Raw genomic sequence first — 23,051 nt, forward strand, 5'->3', positions numbered from 1 at the left:
CCTGCGGAGAAAGCAATCGACACTCCGCCCATGAGGTTGCCTATGCCATGGTGGAATGTGCTCTCAACCCCTCCGGCACAGACTGACCCTTGCAGATGTAAGCTGAAGCAATAATCTCCTTCAACCATCGTGCAATAGTGCCCTTGGAAGTCTTATTGCCCTTTTTTGCTCCACTGAACAGGACAAACAGATGATCAGATCTCCGAAAGGCATTTTCCATCTTAAGATATCGCAAAAGAATCAGGTACGCATCCAATAAATGAAGCTCCTTGGCCATAGCAGAGTCCGCTGACAAATTCAGAAAGGCTGGTAGCTTGACAACCTGATTAAGATGAAGAGAGGACATCACCTTAGGCAAAAAGGAAAGAACTGTACATAAAGAAACCCCATCCTTACATGATAACGCCCGTAGTTCTGATATTTGCCTGGCTGAACAGTTAGCCACCAGAAAACAGACTTCAGGGGTAATTCCTTCAATGACATACTCTGCATAGGTTTGAAAGGGGAACCAGAGAGCACTCGAAGCACCAAATTAAGGTTCCAGGCCGGACAAATTCTCTGCACCGGAGGACACAAATGCTTTGCCCCTTTGAGGAAACGAATTACATCTGGATGAGATGCCAAAGGACTATCCTGAATCCTACCTCGAAGGGATCCCAAGGCTGTCAACTGAACCCAAAGGGAATTATGAGCCATATCCTTCGCCAAATCATTCTGCAAAAAAGTTAGTCTATGCGGAATGTCCACCTTCATCGGATGCACCTTATTGTGCAAACACCATGACTCGAACACGCTCCACACTTACCATTGACATGGAAGATCTTCAAGCCTGAAGCAAAGTTACAGTCGCCAGCTTCGAATAACCCTTCAGACGCAGCTAGAGAGAAGCGATCCTCCTGGTCTGAAAATATGGGTCCCTGCCGCAGCAGCTCTGCCAGATGAGTCAAGCGAACGGGACCATCCACTGCTAGCCACAGAAGGTCCACAAACCACGGCCAGCATGGCCACTCGGGGGCCACCAGAATCACCTTGCCTGGATGAAGCTTGATTCGGTGCAGAACTCAACCTACAAGAGGCCACAGTGGGAAGATGTACAGAAGCTGACGAAATGACCTCCTTTCTGTGACTGAAAAATCGAATCTCCTTCACATTGCCTGGAGTCACCATGAGGTCCACCGTCGACCTGCTTCACCTCACCAGAAGCGAGGCAAAGGCTTCCGATGATAACTCCTACTCTCCGGGATCCAGGCATTGTCTACTAAGGAAGTCCACTTGTACATTGTCCACCCCCACGACATGGGAAACAGCTATCCTCTCCAGATGCTTTTCCACCCAGACAAACAGCTCTTGTGCCTCCTGCACTACCAGACTCCTCTTTGTACCACCCTGGCAATTGATGTACGCCACTGTCGTTGCATTGTCCGAAAAACACTCGCGCTGACTTGCCTCGAACGAGTGAAAGAAGCGCCAGTAAGGCCTTGCGCACTGCCCTGGTCTCCAGACAATTGATGGACCATGTCACCTCCTCCGGCGACTACTGACCCTGGGCTGACTTCCCCTGACAAACTGCCCCCCATCCAGAGAGACTGGCCTCTGTGGTCACCACCACCTACTAGGACACTTCCAAATCCATTCCTTTCTCCAGACTGGGTCAAGACTGCCACCACAAGAGATCTGGCATTCTATGGCAACAGTAAAGGAAGCTGAAATTCCTCCGAAAGCGGGTCCCAACAGGATAGCAGCGCCCTCTGTAGAGGACGCATGTGAGTAAATGCCCATGGCACTAACTCCAGCGTAGATGCCATGGAAGCCAGTACCTGCAAGTAATCCAAGATCCTGGGCACCAACAGGCTAGGTAGCCTCCGGATCTGAGCTTGTAACTTGACGGTCCTCTCCGTAGTCAGAAACACTTTCCCTAACCGGGTATCGACGCACACCCCCAGATATTCCAATGACTGGGCCGGCCTCAAATGACTCTTTGCTAGGTTCGTCATCCAGCCCAATGATTCCAGAAGCTGAAGTACCCTCTGGACTGAGTGAACATGCTCTGCTTCTGACTTCGCCTGGGAATCAACCAATCATCCAGGTATGGGTGTACCAGCATACCTTCCTTCCTGAGAGCCACTGCCACCACTACATCACCTTTGTGAATGTGCACGGTGCTGTCGCCAATCCAAAGGGTAGAGCCTGAACCTGGAAATGCTCTCTCAGGATCATAAATCTCAGAAACCTCCAGTGGTTGGCCTGAATGAGCCTATGAAGAATCTTCTGTCAAGTCCAATGATGTCAGAAACTCTCCTTTACACACCGCTGCTTTGATGATGAGCAAGGTCTCCATCCAAAATCGTGGCACTCAGAGGGCAGAATTGACATTCTGCAGATCTAGAATGCGGCAAAAGTGCCTTTCTTTGGAACTACAGAGTACACGGAACATAGACCATGCCCCTTCTCTTGAGGGGGCACTGGTGCAATGGCACACAGGAACTGTAATCAATCCAGAGTATCCCGCACTGCCTCTCGCTTGCTCTGGGAGATGAAGCGGGAGACCACCAAGGTGTCCCTGAGTGGATGAGAAAATTCTACGGCATAACTGTCTCTCACCACCTCCAGGACCAACCGGTCCGAAGTGATTTTGGTCCACTCCTCATAAAAAAGAAAGAAAACCATCATCCAATGGCCGCAGGAAAGGAGCCGACCAACACAACATCATTGCCCCCACCCCTTGTTTCTGCTGCTCCCTTGAGAGATACCATCCCTCTGGGGTCTGCACTGGATCTGAAAGGACTGCTGTCTGCATCGCCAGACCAGAACTTCTGCCTGCACAAAATCTCCTAACTTCTCGAAAGTAAGCTCGAGGTGGAAAGAACTTTTTAGGGGCCTTCCTGTCCTCTGGTAATTTATTACCCTTGGACTCTCCCAACTGCTTCATGAGCTGCTCCCCAAAATGCAGTTCCCCTTTGAAGGGTAGATTCGACAATTATGCCTTAGACCACACAATCGCTGACCAATTACACAGAGAAAGCAGCTTCCGCACCACTACAACCGAGACCATACTTCTGGCAGAAGCCTGGATCATATCGTACACATAGGCCACTCCCGCCTCCAAGCGAGCCACCTGGGCTGACTCAGCTGCCGACCTCAACCGCTTGTCATGTGCCTTCTGCACCCCAGCTCCTCAATCAACTAGGGAGTTAAGGGACCCAGCTCTTCCTTGCGGAACAGGCGGACCACCCGTAGGTCATCACCTTCCGTAACCGGCACTGCTTCCAGATCCTGCATGCGATCCTCTAATGTCTACCGGGATCCTAGATTGGATCCTGAATCGGATCCCCCAAGGGTCCTTGTCTGGATCCACAAGATCTCCTGGCCCCTTATCTGGATCATCCGTTCAGTCCAATGAATCTTCATTCTCCATGCCTGAGCCCCAGAGAATGCAGGATCCTTCCTGACTCTACTGGCCTTTTAGCCTTCTTGCCCAACAAGCACTTCCAGGGGCAGGATCTCTTGGACCCCAAATCTTTCCTGGCTAGATAAGACTTATGGAGGAGCAACACGAAATCCATAGAAAAAGACTCCGGATCCGAGGAGGAAGAGTCTGGATCACCCATTCCCCTAGCTGCAGTCCTTTTCCACTGGGAAAAGGGTGGGAGGGGAGTCCCAAGGATCTGAAATGGCTGACGGAGCTTCAGCATGTGCTGTCAAAATGGATGCCAACTCCTCCAACCCCCCCCCCCCCCCTCACCTGGGGTTTCCAGAACCGTCCTAGCTTCCTTCTCATTTCTGCCACCCCTCCCAGTGTCTGGCCAAGGTCTCGGTCCCCCTGAGGCACAATCACGGCCGAACTGAGGCGAGCCCAACTCAAACCGCAGCCGCAACAAAATTTTCCGTATGAGTGAGCATGCCGGCGTGCACAAGCAGTCAGGCCTAAGAATAACCCCTGCCAACGAAAACGCTTCTGCCACTGACCGGTGCTGAAATTCAGCACTCACCCAGCCCTGATGAAGGCAGGCAATTTGGCCCACTCCCTCTGCCTGTCTCCCGGCAGGAAACAAAGTCTTTCCTGCGATTTCGCACTGCTCAGTGCTGCAGCTGTCTCTTTTCCTGCTGCAAACTTTTTTTTTTTTTTAAAGAATCTGCACACCACAGGAAAGGAAAAGAAAAGAAAGTACTTTCCTGCTTCTGGAGGCCACAGAGGAGCCAGGTACACAGAGGGAGATAAGGACCCAGAGGGAGTGAGGGAATCAGGAGCCCTGGCTATCAGACCCCCTTGCCAAGGAGGGCTGAGTTTGGACAGGGGTCACCAAACCCCCCACCCCCACCATTCCACCCGAGGGATGGCTCTCGAAGGAACCTAACATCTTGGGGAACCGAATCCTCTTCTTATTCAAATCCTAACTTTTTAGAACTCCATACTGCAGATTTGCACCTCTACCATCTGCTGGAGACAGAGAAATAATGAGGGATTGCAGGTGGCACTCACTTATGTAGCAGTGCCTCAAAGTTTTGCTCTCTGTCTCCATCTGCTGGTAGGGATTCATAAACCCACTTGTCTGAACTGATCCAGGATACGAACAGGAAAGAAAGAGATTAAGCTCCCTCTCCACACACAAACACACCAGTTTGGGAGAGGGGGAAAGGGGTACACACACAGTATATCTGGTTCCTGAAGGAAGCTCCCTGGCTGTAAGGCTAGGCTCAACTGGGGGAAGAAGTCCAGGAGCTAGCAAACATCTGGGCTATACAATCAGGTCTCAGTTATAGCATGGGATATGCTTGCCTACCATTTGCTGAAGACAGAGAATACTGGCAGGCTGAGTGCAGCATGTTACCTTATAAGGAGTGATGTCAGCAAACCATTAGTTCTCTGTCTCCATCTGCTAGCTGAGGAGCATAACCCATGCATCTGAACTGGTCTGGTTGGATGATGAGGTATAGAAGATTATAATCCTAATCTATTTAAAATATTGTCCTTGAATAGACAAGCTTTTTTCATAGTGACATAATATACCTGTTAAAAAAAAAAAAAGTAATCAAAAATATTTTTAAACTACTGTGAATGTGGAAGCATAAATATAACAGAATATTAGTACAAATGATCCAGAGATGTAACATGTGTAAACCTAGATGTCATAGGAAAGGTGGAAAATAATTCAGAATTGAATTGTGAGAGAATCAACACAAATAGTTGTTTGTCTCAGTCATGGGTATTATCAAGAAGAATAGTAAAGGACACAGAAAAGCCACATTAGGGTTACCTCCCCCTAGTTCAGAAAACTAGTAATGCTGCTTTCCTAATTCCCATCCTGCTGAAGCTTCAGGCTGGGATGCAATGTGGCACATACCTATAGGTACAGTTGAATCAGTGCTCAAGTTCAAGCCGGTTAAAAAATCACCAATGAGGGCAGGCCTGTCATACACCCATGTGGGGAACACTGGAATAGGCTGTCCAGAATTCTTCTTGTTCTGACGGTCTCTTAGAATCTTTCTTGTGACATCAAGAGGCTGTTAGAAATATATGATTAAAGAAAAAAATATATATCTTTTTTAGGATAAAAAGAATTAAAAAAAAATGTTTAGGCCCAAACAATGATATGGATACATTTTTCTTACCTGCTAATTTCCTTTCCATTAGTCCTGCTACACCAGTCCAGCCATCACAAGTGGGTTATTTCCCCCCTACCAGCAGACAGACAACCATCTTTTCCTTTATGACACTACTTAGGAGGTGGTGCCAGCAGCAGGAATCCAGTACCCTTCTGAGAAAGCTTTTAGTCAGACCCCTTACACATACAAAACATCAACCATTGATAAAAAATTCAACCATGATCAAAATTTCCCTGCTTCCTGCAGTTGAGAAAAAAACAAAACATAAAAAACAAAAAATGAACAAACAAAGGAAAACACACTGGGAGTAAACACCCAACCTAATCTTCAGCACAAACCTAATTAGAACAGTCTGACAGTTATGCAGCTGCACTTCTCAGGTGAGTCTCAGACTACTGTAGCAGGACTAATGGAAAGCAGGTAAAAACAATTTCTCCTTCCATCTCGTCCTGCTACACCAGTCTAGCCATTACAAGTAGGAAGTACCAAAGCTTCAATTCTCTGGGTGGGAGGAAGTAAGGACTGCCGTAAAATCCCCACCGCCATAAGTGGACTCCTCCTGTGTGAGTACATCTAGGCGATAATGCGTTAGAGCATGCATCTCCACCCATAAGAACATAAGAAAATGCCATACTGGGTCAGACCAAGGGTCCATCAAGCCCAGCATCCTGTTTCCAAGAGTGGCCAATCCAGGCCATAAGAACCTGGCAAGTACCCAAAAACTAAGTCTAGTCCATGTTACCACTGCTAATGGCAGTGGCTATTCTCTAACTGAACTTAATAGCAGGTAATGGACTTCTCCTCCAAGAACTTATCCAATCCTTTTTTAAACATAGCTATACTAACTGCACTAACCACATCCTCTGGCAACAAATTCCAGAGTTTAATTGTGTGTTGAGTAAAAAAGAACTTTCTCCGATTAGTTTTAAATGTGCCCCATGCTAACTTCATGGAGTGCCCCCTAGTCTTTCTACTATCCGAAAGAGTAAATAACCGATTCACATCTACACGTTCTAGACCTCTCATGATTTTAAACATCGCTATCTTATCCCTCCTCAGTCGTCTCTTCTCCAAGCTGAAAAGTCTTAACCTCTTTAGTCTTTCCTCATAGGGGAGTTGTTCCATTCCCCTTATTTTGGTAGCCCTTCTCTGTACCTTCTCCATTGCCATTATATCTTTTTTGAGATGCGGCGACCAGAATTGTACAGTATTCAAGGTGCAGTCTCACCATGGAGCGATACAGAGGCATTATGACATTTTCCGTTTTATTCACCATTCCCTTTCTAATAATTCCCAACATTCTGTTTGCTTTTTTCACTGCCGCAGCACACTGAACCGACGATTTCAATGTGTTATCCACTATGACACCTAGATCTCTTTCTTGGGTTGTAGCACCTAATATGGAACCCAACATTGTGTAATTATAGCATGGGTTATTTTTCCCTATATGCATCACCTTGCACTTATCCACATTAAATTTCATCTGCCATTTGGATGCCCAATTTTCCAGTCTCACAAGATCTTCCTGCAATTTATCACAATCTGCTTGTGATTTAACTACTCTGAACAATTTTGTGTCATCTGCAAATCTGATTATCTCACTCGCCGTATTTCTTTCCAGATCATTTATAAATATATTGAAAAGTAAGGGTCCCAATACAGATCCCTGAGGCACTCCACTGTCCACTCCCACGGAGAAAATTGTCCATTTAATCCTACTCTCTGTTTCCTGTCTTTTAGCCAGTTTGCAATCCACGAAAGGACATCGCCACCTATCCCATGACTTTTTACTTTTCCTAGAAGCCTCTCATGAGGAACTTTGTCAAACGCCTTCTGAAAATCCAAGTATACTATATTTACCGGTTCACCTTTATCCACATGTTTATTAACTCCTTCAAAAAAGTGAAGCAGATTTGTGAGGCAAGACTTGCCCTGGGTAAAGCCATGCTGACTTGTTCCATTTGATGTTTAGAACACTTTCCACTATTTTTCCTGGCACTGAAGTCAGGCTAACCGGTCTGTAGTTTCCCGGATCGCCCCTGGAGCCCTTTTTAAATATTGGGGTTACATTTGCTATCCTCCAGTCTTCAGGTACAATGGATGATTTTAATGATAAGTTACAAATTTTTACTAATAGGTCTGAAATTTCATTTTTTAGTTCCTTCAGAACTCTGGGGTGTATACCATCCGGTCCGGGTGATTTACTACTCTTCAGTTTGTCAATCAGGCCTACCACATCTTCTAGGTTCACCGTGATTTGATTCAGTCCATCTGAATCATTACCCATGAAAACCCTCTCCATTACGGTACCTCCCCAACATCCTCTTCAGTAAACACCGAAGCAAAGAAATAATTTAATCTTTCCGCGATGGCCTTATCTTCTCTAAGTGCCCCTTTAACCCCTTGATCGTCTAACGGTCCAACTGACTCCCTCACAGGCTTTCTGCTTCGGATATATTTAAAAGAGTTTTTACTGTGAGTTTTTGCCTCTACAGCCAACTTCTTTTCAAATTTTCTCTTAGCCTGTCTTATCAATATCTTACATTTAACTTGCTAATGTTTATGCTTTATCCTATTTTCTTCTGTTTGATCCTTCTTCCAATTTTTGAATGAAGATCTTTTGACTAAAATAGCTTCTTTCACCTCCCCTTTTAACCATGCCAGTAATCGTTTTGCCTTCTTTCCACCTTTCTTAATATGTGGAATACATCTGGACTGTGCTTCTAGAATGGTATTTTTTTTTAACAATGACCACGCCTCTTGGACATTTTTTACTTTTGTAGCTGCTCCTTTCAGTTTTTTTTCTAACAATTTTTCTCATTTTATCAAAGTTTCCCTTTTGAAAGTTTAGCACGAGAGCCTTGGATTTGCACACTGTTCCTCTTCCAGTCATTAAATCAAATTTGATCATATTATGATCACTATTGCCAAGCAGCCCCACCACCATTACCTCTCTCACCAAGTCCTGTGCTCCACTGAGAATTAGATCTAAAATTGCTCCCTCTCTCGTCTGTTCCTGAACCAATTGCTCCATAAAGCTATCATTTATTCCATCCAGGAACGTTATCTCTCTAGCGTGACCCGATGATACATTTACCCAGTCAATATTGGGGTAATTGAAGTCTCCCATTATTACCGCACTACCAATTTGGTTAGCTTCCCTAATTTCTCTTAGCATTTCACTGTCCGTCTCACCATCTTGACCAGGTGGACGGTAGTATATCCCTATCACTATAGGGATTTCTACACATAAAGATTCAATTTTGTATTTAGTCTCATGCAGGATGTTTATCCTGTTGGACTCTATGCCATCCCGGACATAAAGCGCCACACCTCCTCCCGAGTGCTCCTCTCTGTCATTGCGATATAATTTGTACCCCGGTATAGCACTGTCCCATTGGTTATCCTCTTTCCACCATGTCTCTGAGATGACAATTAAGTCTATGTCATCATTCACTGCTATACATTTTAATTCTCCCATCTTACTTCTTAGACTTCTGGCATTAGCATACAAACATTTCAAAGTTTGTTTTTTGTTTGTATTTTCATTCTGCTTTTTAATTGATAGGGATAAGTTAGAATTTTTTAGCTCAGGTGAGTTTTTAGTTACAGGCACTTGGACTACTTTTCTAATTATTGGAACCTCACTGTCGGGATGCCCTAATTCTAATGCATCATTAGTATCCTTTAAAGATACCTCTCTCCGAACCATGCGCTGCTGAGCGACTGTCGGCTTTCCCCTTTGTTCTAGTTTAAAAGCTGCTCTATCTCCTTTTTGCATTTGAGCAAATAAGCAGAGTCAATACTGTCCTTTATCTGGCAGGCCAAGTAACCTTAGAGGCTACCTCCCCTTTATATGGACCTCCAAATAGGAAACAACTTGTCAAACCTATGGAAGTTGTTAGTTACCTCCAAGTAGTACAGTACCATCCTGCGTACATCTAGGCACTGATACTCCGATCCCCACTCTTCCCGAGAAAAAGACAGAAGAAAACACACTTGGTTTATGTCAAAGGCCAAATTGACCTTAGGGATTAACTATGGCACTGACTGGAAAGTAACCGCACTCAAGGAAATCACAAAAAAAGGATCCCAGCAAGACAAGGCTTGTAATTCTGACACTTACCATATGGAACAAATAGCCACCAAAAATGCCATCTTCAAGGAAAGGTCCTTCAGCGATGACTGTTTCAGAGGCTCAAAGGGAGCCCCCGTAAGAGCCTTCAACATCAAATTCAGATCCCATAGAGGAACGATGGTATGAAAGGGGGGGCCCACAACCTCTTCAAGGTTTTCAGGAAGTATAACACATCCGGATGAGCTGCCAGGAGACACCCCTGAGCAACCCCTGTAGCAAGCAATAGTGGCCACCCGCACCTTCAAGGAATTAAAGGCAATTCCTTTATCAAACCTGCCTTGAAGAAAAGACAGAAGGCAGGGCACTTCCACATGCCAAGACAACTGACCTGGAACTGCAAAACTGCCAAAACAGCCACCAGACCAGTGTATAAGCCAAAGACATGGCTTATACATGAGTCTATATAAGCCACTTGGACTTCAAAAGCATGAAAATCACTGCAGAGGAATACCCCTTCCTGCTTAGCCATTTCTGCTCAAGAGCTAGGCTGCAAGACAAAACGGAGCTGGATCCTCCAGGACTACAGACCCTTGAGAATCAAGAGACCCCGCATCTTTGGCAGACAAAGGGCCAGTCCACTTGCAACTGGAGGACATCCGATACTGTGGCTGGCGAGGCCAATCCAGTGCTAGCAGAATGGCCCGGTTGCTTTCCAATTCCACTCTTCGGCGCAGCCTGCCTAGGAGTGCCCATGGAGGAAAGATATATAGAAGCATTCCCTCTGGCCAGGGCATCGATGCCCATCGAAACCTGCTTTTGGTGCCAGCTGAAAAACCAATCTACCTTTACATTCCACCGGGTTGCCATCAGATCACCTGCGGCCAACCCTACCTGCAACAAATCCAGCAAAACACTTCCTGACTCAACTCCATTCTCTGGGATCCAGTTGATTCCAGCTGAGAAAGTCGACCTGATCTGGCAATGCAGACTGCCGAGAGCAGCTACAAGTTCTTCTCCACCCATGGAAACAGGAGCAAAATTTCAAAATGAAACTCCCTGGGTTGCCCCTTGCTTGTTCACATGTCCAATTTATATGGCATTGTCCAAGAGGATCTAAACAGCCCTCCCTGAATCAGGGGGAGAAAATGAAGGAGAGCATTTGGACAGAAGGGATACTTGCAGAAGACACATATGCACCCTTGTCCAAGGAACCAGATCTGCTGCCATCAAGTCTAGCATTTGCAAATAGTCCCATACTGAGGGAGCCGACCACTCCAGAAAGCTCAGGACCAGCTGGCGCATCTTGCAGACTTGCTTGTCCTTGAGAAACACCTCATCCACCTGAGTATTGAACCTCACCCCTAAATACTCCAGAGACTGCATGGTATGAAGGGAACTTTTAGCAAATGGATTACCCAACCCAAGCTGTCTAAGATCTGTACCAGCCAATGGATCATTCACACTGCCTCCTCATACAATGGTGTGAATATTAACCAGTCACCGAGATAGGGGTGTACTATAATTCTCTCACGCCAAAGCGCTGCCACTACCATGACCATAACCTTGGTAAACACCCATGGCACGGTCGCAAGACCAAAAGGCAGGGCCTGGAACTAAACGTTTTCCTGCAGCACACACAAAAAAAAAAAATCAGGTACTTCTGATCCCTTTCCTGGACTGGAATGTGAAGGTAGGCTTCCGTCAGGTCCAGGGAGCACAGAAACTCACCCTAATGAAATGCAGCGAGGATGGACTGCAGAGTTTCCATCCGAAAACATAGAACCCTCAGGCAGAGATTCACACTCTTGAGATTCAAGATAGGGTGAAGAGACCCATCCTTCTTGCACACCACACAATAAATGGAATAACAACCCTGACCTCATTCAGAAGGGATACTGGTACCACCACCTGCAGGAGCTGAAGCCTCAATAATGTTTTGCAAAAGGCCTGCTAATTGGCTGGCATGGAACACTGTAATACCAAAAAAACATCTTGCATGGGGCAAAAAAGGTCTTACGCATACGCAGCATCCACTGGTCAGATGTTATCTGGGCCCATTCCCCATAAAACTCCTGTAGACTTCCTTCTACAGGAACCAGCAGGGAATGGACACGCGGGTCCCTGTGGCCATGATGGTATCAGATTTCTGCCTTCTGGTTCCAAAAAAGGGCTGACCCTGTCCTCTTGGCCCGGAATACTCCGTGAAGCCAGATCCAAAGAACTGTCGACCTGAACGATACCTTCGGGAGGCCCGAAACTGTCCATAACCTCTGTTCCCTCTATAGAAGGAGTGGACCTTATCTTCAGGCAAATCACTGGAGTTTTGGGTCCCAAAGGTCCTTCACCAACTGATCCAGGTCCTCTCCAAACAGAAGCTTGCCCTTAAAGGGCAACTTTCCCCATCAGATCTTAGCCAAGAATCTACCACCCAATTCTAAAGCCATAACAACAGATGAGCCACCTGAAAGGGCCACCAACCGGGACGAACTATGCAACAAGTCATACAACGTGTCTGCCAAGAAGGCAGCCACCAATTCCATCAGGGTTACTTCCTCACTCTTTGGCAGCTGCTGGATCCAGTGAAGGAGTGCCTGCAATAGCAGAACAAGTCAAGATTTGCATAGCCATCACTGTCAAGATGTACAGATTCCACAAAAGGGTCCTGAACTCAGCGGTCGGAGTAACAGATAAGTATGAGAAAATAAGTGTGAAAGCTTGCTGGGCAGACTGGATGGGCCTATTGGTCTTCTTCTGCTGTCAATTCTATGTTTCTATATAAAAGTGGTTCCATTTTCCTGTCCTGCAGATTCTTCCACTGGAATAGTGATACACCTGGTGACAGCCATCACCAGGGCATCAATCGCCAGAACCTGAAAAACTTCTGGAAGAAGCAGATACAATTGCTGCAGGCGGCCAACTCTCCACAGACCCAACACCAGGGTTCCCACTCAACCAACATCATCTCCTTCACCTCCAGGTGGAAAGGAAAAGCTGTAATGGTCTTTGTTTCCCCCTTAATAATGGAGTCTCATTTCAGATTTTCCTGTGGCTACAACTCTTCCATGCAAAGGTAAGCAATCACCTGGTCAATCAAGACACTAATCTCATCTCTATGGAAGAGATTGATAATGAAATTGGTCTCTGGGACGGGGATGATCTCCTCCTCCAAGGGATCCATGATGTCACCATCAGCTGGATCATCCAGGGCCCTGGGGACCTCCCAAGAGAGCTCTAGGGCCTCAGCCACCTGTGCTCACTTAGTTGGGAGCAGAGGAGAGGGAACCAATGATCCACTCGCTGACCTAATTATGGCCCCCACCGGACTGCAGATCAGATAAGCATAGGGAGAAAAATCCTGCCTCAAAAAATGAAAAAAAATAAAATAAAAAACACACTTCTGGAGAAAATTCTCCCCCAGAAGTTGGAGCAAAGCAGACTCCTTTATTCTGAGTGATACCTCTGCTTCCACTGCAGCAGCAATACAGGTGCTGCATCTGTCTCCCCTTCGAGGCCAGCCGATTCAGTGCCTTCCAGGCCCGAGCACATGGCTGAGTGTAAAATGGCCACCCTCTCTGGAACCCGTGCACCTGCCCATGTGTCTGGGCCAGCTATCTGCCCCAAAGCTGACACGCCAAAGAAACTGTCGGGAGGTGGGAGGCCGTGAAGGAGCAAAACCAGCCATGGAGCATGCATCCACCAGCTGCCCCATGCACAGGCAGCACATGCAAGGCCTGTGGGGTTCTGCAAGCTACCAGGCAGAATGCTCTCTTCTCCCTGGCAGCTCGCAGAACCCCACAGGCCTTGCAGCAGTGCATCATGGTCTTTTTCCCACTGCCACAATCCAACATGAGGAGTAAGAAAAGAGAGGTTTCCAGTCATCGAACAATGTCACGCATCGCACTGGAAGCTGCTGCAAATGCCCCCGAGCTGAGAGTACCGTTCCCTCCCAGCACACTGCAAATTCTTGTTTCTGTATTTTTTTTTTTTTAAACTAGAAGGTGGGGAAGGGGGGAGAAAGGCAAAGACAGAAGCAGGGAGGGACACAATCACTCCCCACAGAACCGGGAGCAGGGAATCCTTGAGGAAAGAGAGAGAAGCCAGAGAGAAAGCCCCACTGCTTCCTAACTACTTTGTTTCCCCTTTTATATTTTATTTTAATTTTTTGCAAGTTAATTCACATTCCCTGGCCAAAGCTCAACCAGGAACCCTTTAAAGGAGTTTGGGAGCAAGAAAAGGGCTAGCACTCATGGACATGATTAGTGGCTTGGCCCAGGGGTCTGACCGCATATCCACCCTCGAGCTGCTGCACCAGTTCAGTCCTACCAGCTGCTGAAGGCAGAAAATACTGGATTCCTGCAGCTGGCACCACCTACTAAGTAGTGGCTGTGATGTCACACAGGAAAAGAGTATTGTCTGCCTCCATCTGCTGGTAGGAGGAAAGAACCCACTTACAATGGCTGGACCAGTGTAGCAGGATGAGATGGAAACAGATATATATAATAAATGCAAGAAAATAAGCAATCTGGCCAGTGTAACAGGGACCTTTTACTAACTCACCTGAACAAATTCTTCCTTTAGCTTAGCAGCAGAAACCTCAGTTTGGAAGCAGACCAAACACATTTACCACTTACATAATATTTTGCTACAGTAGTTTACTCTGCAGGTTTGAGCTGTAGGGGGTGGGGAGGAGGGAAATTTAGAATCCAATATCCTGGAGAATCTATGGGAAAGGCAGGCAGAGCCCGTGTGTTGGTATGGCCAAAAGAAAATTGGTTCTTACCTGATAATTTTCGTTCCTGTAGTACCACGGATCACTCCAGACTCCTGGGTTTTGCCGTCCCACCAGCAGATGGAGATAGAGAAAGTTTGGACAGACTCTGCCTTATATACCTAGGTGCCACCCACAGCCTGTCAGTATTACTCAGTGTCAAAGCAGAATAGTTGCAACCCAAACTAACTATATACAAGAACGTAAATGCAAATGGAGCACTGACCCCAAATGTAAACCAGACCCAGTAAACAGGGTAACAGCAATTGTTCTGTAGATGAGAAAACAAACCAATACAGATAAAGCGGACTCTCCATTACCTCTATGCAGTAAGTGGGCGGGATTCTGGACTGATCCGTGGTACTACAGGAACGAAAATTTTCAGGTAAGAACCAAATTTTCTTTTCCCTGTACGTACCCGGATCGGGCCAGACTCCTGGGATGTACCAGAGCTCTACTTACCTGGGATAGGATCCGTAGAGGCCCGCTCTGAGCACACCTCCAAAATTAGCCACCCCAGTGCCTTGACATCAAGCCAGTAATGCCTAGCAAAAGTATGCAAGGATTTCCATGTAGCCGCCCTGCAGATCTCCTGCGGAGAAATATGTTGACATTTCGCCCAAAAAGACCCCTGAGAACGTGTCGAATGTGCCCGAAGGCCCACTGGCAAGGGCCTACCACAGAGCAAATATGCGGAATTAAATCGCTTCCTTCAGCCACCGGGCTATCGTGGTCTTAAGAAGCCATGTTACCTCTCTTTGGACCACTCCAGAGCACAAAGAGGTGATCCGAGACTCGAAAATCGTTGGTAACTTCACGATAAAGGAGCAGAGCCCTGCGAACATCCAACTTCTGCAAATCCTGAGAAAGAGGATCAGACCTGTCCAGTTCGGAAAATGACGGAAGCTCCACAGATTGATTCAAATGGAAGGAGGAAACTACCTTTGGTAGAAAGGAAGGAACTGTACACGCAAGGAGATACCCGAATCTGAGATCCTCAAGAAAAGTTCCCTGCATGACAATGCCTGAAGCTCGGAAACCATACGAGCTGAGGAAATCGCCACTAAAATACCACCTTCAACTTTAGAGCCTTCAATGTTGCCCTTTTTTAGGGCTCAAAGGGCGGCGCACACAGAGCTTTAAGTACTAAATTTAAATTCCAAGACGGACATGGCGAGCTCACCGGAGAACGCAAATGCCTTGCACCCTTAAGAAAACGAGAAACATCCGGATGCGCAGCAAATGCTACGCCCTCAATGGTACCAAGTAAAGAACCAAGAGCTGCCACTTGCACTCTCAAGGAACTACAGGACAATCCCTTAGCTAATCCCGCCTGAAGGAAACAAAAGATATCAGACACGGACATCCGAGTAAGAAGAATCCGCCGGTCCATGCACTACAACTCGAAGACTTTCCAGACGCGAACATAAGATAAGGAAGTGAAAGTCTTACGCGATCGCAAGAGAGTAGCGACTACTGCATCGGAATAGCCTTTGCCCCTCAGACGCTGCTCTCTAGAGCTATGCCGCGAGACAGAAGCGATCGACTTGGTCGAAACAGACAGGTCCCTGATGGAGCAGGTTCGGAAGAGAAGGAAACCGCAGGGGACTGTCCACCGCCAGATTGAGCAAATCCGCAAACCACGGCCTTCGCAGCCACTCGGGAACCACCAAGATCACCTCTGCCGGGTGTCTCTCTATTCGGAGTACTTTGCCTATTAGAGGCCAAGGAGGGAATACGTATAGTAGAACAGTCATTGGCCAGGGAAGAACTAGAGCATCCACTACTTCCACTCCTGTGTCTCTGTGGCGAGCAAAGAAGCGCGGAGCCTTGGAATTCTTGAACGTTGCCATTAGATCCATGTGAGGGACGCCCCACCTGTCACAGAGGAGTTGAAAGGCTCTCTCCGCCAGCTCCCATTCGCCTGGATCGAGTCTATGTCGACTTAGAAAATCCGCGTGAACGTTGTCGACCCCGGCTATGTGGATGCTGCTATGCTGAGTCGATTCTGTTCTGCCCAGCCTATTAACAGACGAGCTTCCTCCGCCACCAGCCGACTCTTGGTTCCTCCCTGCCGATTGATGTAAGCCACTGCGGTCGAGTTGTCGGACAGCACCCTGACCGACTTTCCCTTGAGCAGTGGAAGGCACGCCTGCAACGCCAGTCGTACCACTCTAGTCTCCAGACGATTGATGGACCACAGAGATTCTTCCAGAGTCCCCTGCCCCTGCACAGAGATCCGCAGGCAAACTGCACCCCAGCTGGAGAGGCTGGCATCTGTGGTCACCACCGTCCAATCCGGGACCACCAAGGGAACTCCTCTGCTCAAATTGTCCGAGAGCAGCCACCAATGCAGACTGGAACGAGCGGAGTCCGTCAGAGGCAGGCACTGATGGAATTGTTCAGAGACTGGACTCCAGCGGGAAAGCAAAGCTGACTAAAGAACACATATGAGCGAAGGCCCAGGGAACCAACTCCAGAGTTGAGGTCATAGAACCTAGAACTTGCAAGTAATCTCAGACCTTCGGCTGAGCTTTGGAGAGAAATAATTTCACCTGTCCCTGTAATTTGACAATGCGGTCGGATATCAGACTCTTCCTTTCTGAGTGTCGAACAAAGCTCCCAATACTCCAATGATTGGGAGGGGATTAGGTGATTTTTGGCCATATTGACCACCCAGCCAAGCACCTTCAAGAGTTGCAACACTCGCTGGATCGCTGCATGGCAAAGTACTTCTGACTTCGCCTGAATCAGCCAATCGTCCAGGTAGGGATGTACTAACAACCCCTCTCTGCGTAGTTGTGCTGCCACCACCACCATGATCTTGGGAAATATCCTGGGCGCTGTAGTAAGAGGAATTAATAGTGCCGACCCAGAACGGCAAATCTCAAGAACTTTTGATGATCCTCCCGGATCCAGACATGCAAATACGCCTCCATTAGATCCAGAGATGCTAGAACTCCCCGGACGAATGGAAGCGATGACTGACCAAAGCGTCTCCATGCGGAATTGGGGGATTCGCAGGCATCTGTTGACTTGCTTTAAATCGAGGATGGGCCGGAAGGACCCTTCTTTTTTGGGTACCACGAAGTAAATGGAGTAACGGTCTCTTCGCTGTGCTGATGGAGGAACTGGTACAATGGCGCCCAGATTGAAAAGGCTTTGCAATGACTGTTTTACCGCTCGACGTTTTGCGGCATACCCGCATGGTGAGATCAGAAACTGTTGGCATGGCAGGCGTGCAAAATCTAAAGCATAGCCGTGTTTTATCACAAATAGAACCCACTGGTCCGACGTGATCTTGGTCCATTCCTCGTAAAACAGAGACAGTCTGCCCCCTACACTGGAACAGAGGAATAAACTGGCTGCCCATCATTGAGAAGCTTTACCGACTTGGGTAGACTGGGAGTTACCAGGCCTACTGAAACGTCATCCTCGAAAGGGCTGAGGCCACAATTGCTGCCTGCCAGCACTCTGTCGAAAGGAAGACGTGGGCGTTTGAGATCTACGACCCCCCACGAAAGCATGATCTAGAAGAAAAAGATCCTCTCAACCGTGGTCTGTCTTCTGGCAGATGATGGTCCTTATTCTCACCCAAGGACTGTATCGTGTCCTCCAGCTCCTTGCCAAACAGCAACTTGCCTTTAAAAGGGAGAAAGCCCAACTGTGATTTTGAAGACAAATCCGCCGCCCAGTTTCTCAACCACAATAATCTTCGGGCCAAAACTTCTGAGACCATGGATCGAGCGGAAGTCCGCAAGAGATCATAAAGGGCATCCGCACAATATGCTATTACCGCCTCCAGGTGCCCTGCCTGAAGAGCTTCTTCCTCCGAGAGAGACTCATTGGCCTGCAGCTGTTGCACCCAGCGGAGCCCAGCTCTCAAACCGAAATTGCTACACATCGCTGCCTGGACCCCCAGCACAGAGACCTCAAAGATTTTCTTCAGCTGCACCTCAAGTTTGCCCAGCCTATTAACAGACGAGCTTCCTCCGCCACCAGCCGACTCTTGGTTCCTCCCTGCCGACTGATGTAAGCCACTGCGGTCAAGTTGTCGGACAGCACCCTGACCGACTTTCCCTTGAGCAGTGGAAGACACGCCTACAACGCCAGTCGTACCACTCTGGTCTCCAGACAATTGATGGACAGCAGCTCTCCACCACTACAGAATCATGACACTGCGAACTAAAAGAGACTTCTACGCCCACCGCATCCACGATATGATTTTCGATGCAAAGGCACTTTTCGCATACGTTTCAGACCTCACCAAGACAACTTCCGCACCGATTTCGGATGACCTAGCCCAATCAAAGGCCAATGAATTGGCCATCTTCTTCCAGAGTAAAATCTCTAAAACCTTGGCTAGATTACCCTCCAACCCTATCACATCATCTTTAGATCCCCTCTACCGCCCTAACTCATTCGCAGCATTGGAAATGTTCGAGCCCACATATTCTACAGAGGTAGAAACTATCCTTAAAAGAATGAAACCCTCCACTCACCCACAAGATCAAATCCCATCTAAATTACTGCTTCTAATACCAGGCTCCATCTCCAAATACCTAGCAGACATCATTAACTGCTCGCTCTCACAAGGTATCTTCCCGGACACTCTCAAACAAGCAACCCTCAAACCTATCCTCAAAAAACCAAAACTGGACCCAGACGATCTCAACAACTATCGACCTATATCTAATTTGCCGTTTCTAGCCAAAATCATGGAGAAAGTAGTAAATAATCAATTATCAAACTACTTGGAAGAACATAAAATCCTTCACCCATCACAATATGGATTTCGGAAAGAACACAGTACAGAATCACTCCTCATATCACTCCTAGGTGATATGAGGAGTGATATGTATTGACAAAGGATGTTCCTTCCTGCTTGCACTCCTCGATATCTCCGCAGCCTTCGACACAGTCAACCATACCATCCTATTAAACCGGCTATCCGACATTGGAATCTCAGGATCTGTCTTCAGATGGTTCAACTCATTCCTCTGCAATTGAGGCTATAAGGTTAAAATCAATAACATGGAATCTCCTCACACCATCTCCCCACATGGAGTCCCCCAGGGCTCCTCTTTATCTCCCACCCTATTTAACATATATCTCCTCCCTCTCTGCAATCTCCTCTCATCGCTAAATTTGAAATTCTACATATATGCAGACGACGTCCAAGTCTTGATTCCCATAACAGACTCCTTGGACTCAGCAAGCAAGTTATGGGACTCTCACCTACAAACTATCAACCACCACCTTACCAGCCTCAACCTGGTGTTAAATACTGCTAAGACAGAACTCCTGCTCATCACCCCTGAAAATAGTCGACGCTTACAACAATCGCACGCTACCTCCCACATCACTCATACTAGAGACCTCGGAGTTATAATTGACAACCATCTGAGCTTGAAGAAGTTTATAAATTATACTACAAAGGAATGCTTCTACAAGTTACAGGTGCTCAAAAAACTTAAGCCTCTCCTATATCACCATGACTTCAGGTCTGTACTCCAAGCAATCCTGTTCTCTAAAGTCGATTATTGTAATTCGATTCTGCAAGGTCTACCAGCTATTACATTAAAACCTCTGCAACTGCTCCAAAATGCATCTGCGAGAATTTTGACCAACACATGAAGTTAGCATGGGGCACATTTAAAACTAATCGGAGAAAGTTCTTTTTTACACAACGCACAATTAAACTCTGGAATTTGTTGCCAGAGAATGTGGTTAGTGCAGTTAGCATAGCTGTGTTTAAAAAAGGATTGGATAAGTTCTTGGAGGAGAAGTCCATTACCTGCTATTAAGTTCACTTAGGGGCGGATTTTAAAAGGAGCGCGAATAGCCTACTTTTGTTTGCGCTCCAGGCGCAAACAAAAGTACGCTGGATTTTAGTAGATACGCGCGGAGCCGCGCGTATCTGCTAAAAACCTGGATCGGCGCGCGCAAGGCTATGGATTTTGTATAGCCGGCGCGCGCCGAGCAGCCTACCCCCGTTCCCTCCAAGGCCGCTCCGAAATCGGAGCGGCCTCGGAGGGAATCCTCTAACGCCCTCCCCTCACCTTCCCCTCCCTTCCTCTACCTAACCCACCCGCCCGGCCCTGTCTACACCCCCCCTTACCTTTGTTGGGGGATTTACGCCTCCCAGAGGGAGGCGTAAATCCCCGCGCGCCAGCGGGCCTCCTGCGCGCCGGGCTGCGACCTGGGGGCGGGTACGGAGGGCGCGGCCACGCCCCCGGACCGCCCCAGGTCGTAGCCACGCCCCCAAAACGCTGCCGACACGCCCCGAAAACGCCACGACGACCGGGACCGCCCCCCGACACGCCCCCCTCGGAGAACCCCGGGACTCTGCGCGCGCCGGTAGGCCTATGTAAAATAGGCTTCCCGGCGCGCAGGGCCCTGCTCGCCTAAATCCGCCAGGTTTTGGGCGGATTTAGGCGAGCAGGGCTCTTAAAATCCGCCCCTTAGAGAATAGCCACTGCCATTAGCAATGGTTACATGGAATAGACTTAGTTTTTGGGTACTTGCCAGGTTCTTATGGCCTGGATTGGCCACTGTTGGAAACAGGATGCTGGGCTTGATGGACCCTTGGTCTGACCCAGTATGGCATTTTCTTATGTTCTTAAGAGATCACATCACGCCAATACTAAAAGACCTACATTGGCTTCTAGTTAATTTTAGAATACTCCACAAATCTCTCACCATCATCCACAAAAATATCTTTCACCAGACTCCTCTAGACCTGCTACACCCTCTCAAATTACACTCTTCGACTAGACCTTTAAGAGATGCCTATAAGGGATCCCTTCATATTCCCACGATTAAAATGGTACAAAGATTAACTATCAGAGATCGGGCTTTTTCAACAGCAGGCCCCACCATCTGGAATACACTACCCCCAGACCTCCGACAGGAAACCTGCCTCATAAATTTTAAAAAGAAACTCAAGACTTGGCTGTTCAGTCGAGCCTTTCCCGAATCCTAGACTATATTCTACCAAGACATTATCCAATCAGCTGTTTTCAGTCATATCATATCATGTCGTAATCTAGCAGAGTGTCACATAATCAGGTTATTATGCTAGAGTTAATCTCCAAAGGTTTGTCTTCAAGCCCCACTCTCTGTTTATTTCTCTCTACCTTGGTTATCCTTCTCTTCATCTCCAACTCCAAGTTGCTCTCCCTTGTTATAATGTAACTTTCTACTTCCTGCTCCCTCTCTGTCTCCTGTTTGAGATCAGACTAGTTATTGTTAATGAACTATTGTTCTATGTAAACCGAGTTGATTTGATCTGTATCAAGAAAGTCGGTATATAAAAATCCTACATAAATAAATAAATAAATAAAGTTTATGATCATGCAGATCCTTGAGAGCCATGCCACCCGTGACCGGGATAGTTGTTTTCTGTGTGACCGCAGCCACGGCTACGTCCACCTTTGGGAGTCTGAGAACTGCCAAAGTCTCCTCTGGGAGAGGATAAAGTTTATCCATAGCTTTCGTCACTAAGCCCCATATCTAGGGTGTCCCATTCCCTGTAGAGCAGATCTGTTGCTGAGAAATGGAAAGGGAAAGCTGTAGGAGAGCCCCTCAGACCCATGCAACACAGGGTCCATAGTCTCTAAGGACGCCTGATCCTGCGCTGGCTCAATGCCTAACTCTTTCAAAATGGCGGGAATAAAAGGCGCCAATTCATCCCTTCGAAATAACCTTACCACCTTGGGGTCATCTCCTTCCACGCCATGGGACTCTCGTGCAGCACTCTGCTGCTGGTCCCCCTCACCCTCTACCCACCCCCCCTCGGGGGATGGGTAGGCAGGTCCTGATCATCGCAGTCCGGTGAGATATCAGAGGACGAATCCGAATCGTCCTGTGGCGCCATAGACCTCAAAGGGCGCTTAGTCTTAGGGGCCCCCTGATCCACCTTTTGCTTGGACCATTTCCAGGACCTAGAGGGCAGTGGGGATGAAAGTTTATCCAAGCCCTGCTGCTTAGAGGCTCTTCTGGCCTTAAAGGCCTTGTGCAATAAAAGTATAAAATCTGAATTAAAAGAAGATGAGGAGGAGGAATCCTCCTCCTCTGTAGGGTCATCCCTTAGCAAAAACGGATCAGGGCAAGCCGATTTAGCCCCCCCCCCCCTTGGGCGGGCGCTGAGGCAATAGTGCAGGCGGCAAAATGCTGTCCCCTGACGCGGCCAGTGCTACCACACCGAAATTTTCCAAAACCGTGCCCGTTCCCGCGTTCAGTGGGAACGGGGCAGAAGAAACAGCAGGCAGCTCCCTGAACGCGTGGGAGACTGAAATAACTCGCATCATGACACCCCAGGTGGTCATCGAGGTGCCCTCTCCCTCAGGCAGGCAAGCAGTGCACAAACTGTCCCACGACAGACGAGTGCGCGCTGAGCCGCACGCTGACCTCCGCGGCATGTCGGGCCGAAGAGAGGAAAACGAAAAAAACAAATACCCCCCTTTTTTTTTTTTTTAAATCGGCACAAGCAGGAGAAAGAAAAATCAAAGCAAGCACCGCAGGAGGGAAGGGAGAGCAGAGACAAAAAACATAAGCAGTTACTGTTTTTTGGGTTTGTTTTTTTTTTACTTGCCTGGT

At 47.6% G+C, this 23,051-nt stretch overlaps 1 protein-coding gene across 7 annotated transcripts in view; it reads right to left on the reverse strand.

The window, feature by feature from the left end:
* TUBGCP2 (tubulin gamma complex associated protein 2) overlaps positions 1-23,051 on the reverse strand; it is a 158,751-nt gene that overhangs the window by 94,445 nt on the left and 41,255 nt on the right. For all 7 annotated transcript variants that reach the window (XM_029609584.1, XM_029609587.1, XM_029609585.1 and 4 more), the window contains one exon: positions 5,343-5,502. In XM_029609584.1, coding sequence (XP_029465444.1) covers positions 5,343-5,502 — 160 coding nt within the window. The remainder of the gene's footprint in view (positions 1-5,342; positions 5,503-23,051) is intronic.

Source organism: Rhinatrema bivittatum, chromosome 7, assembly GCF_901001135.1.
Source record: "Rhinatrema bivittatum chromosome 7, aRhiBiv1.1, whole genome shotgun sequence".
NCBI lineage: Eukaryota > Metazoa > Chordata > Amphibia > Gymnophiona > Rhinatrematidae > Rhinatrema > Rhinatrema bivittatum.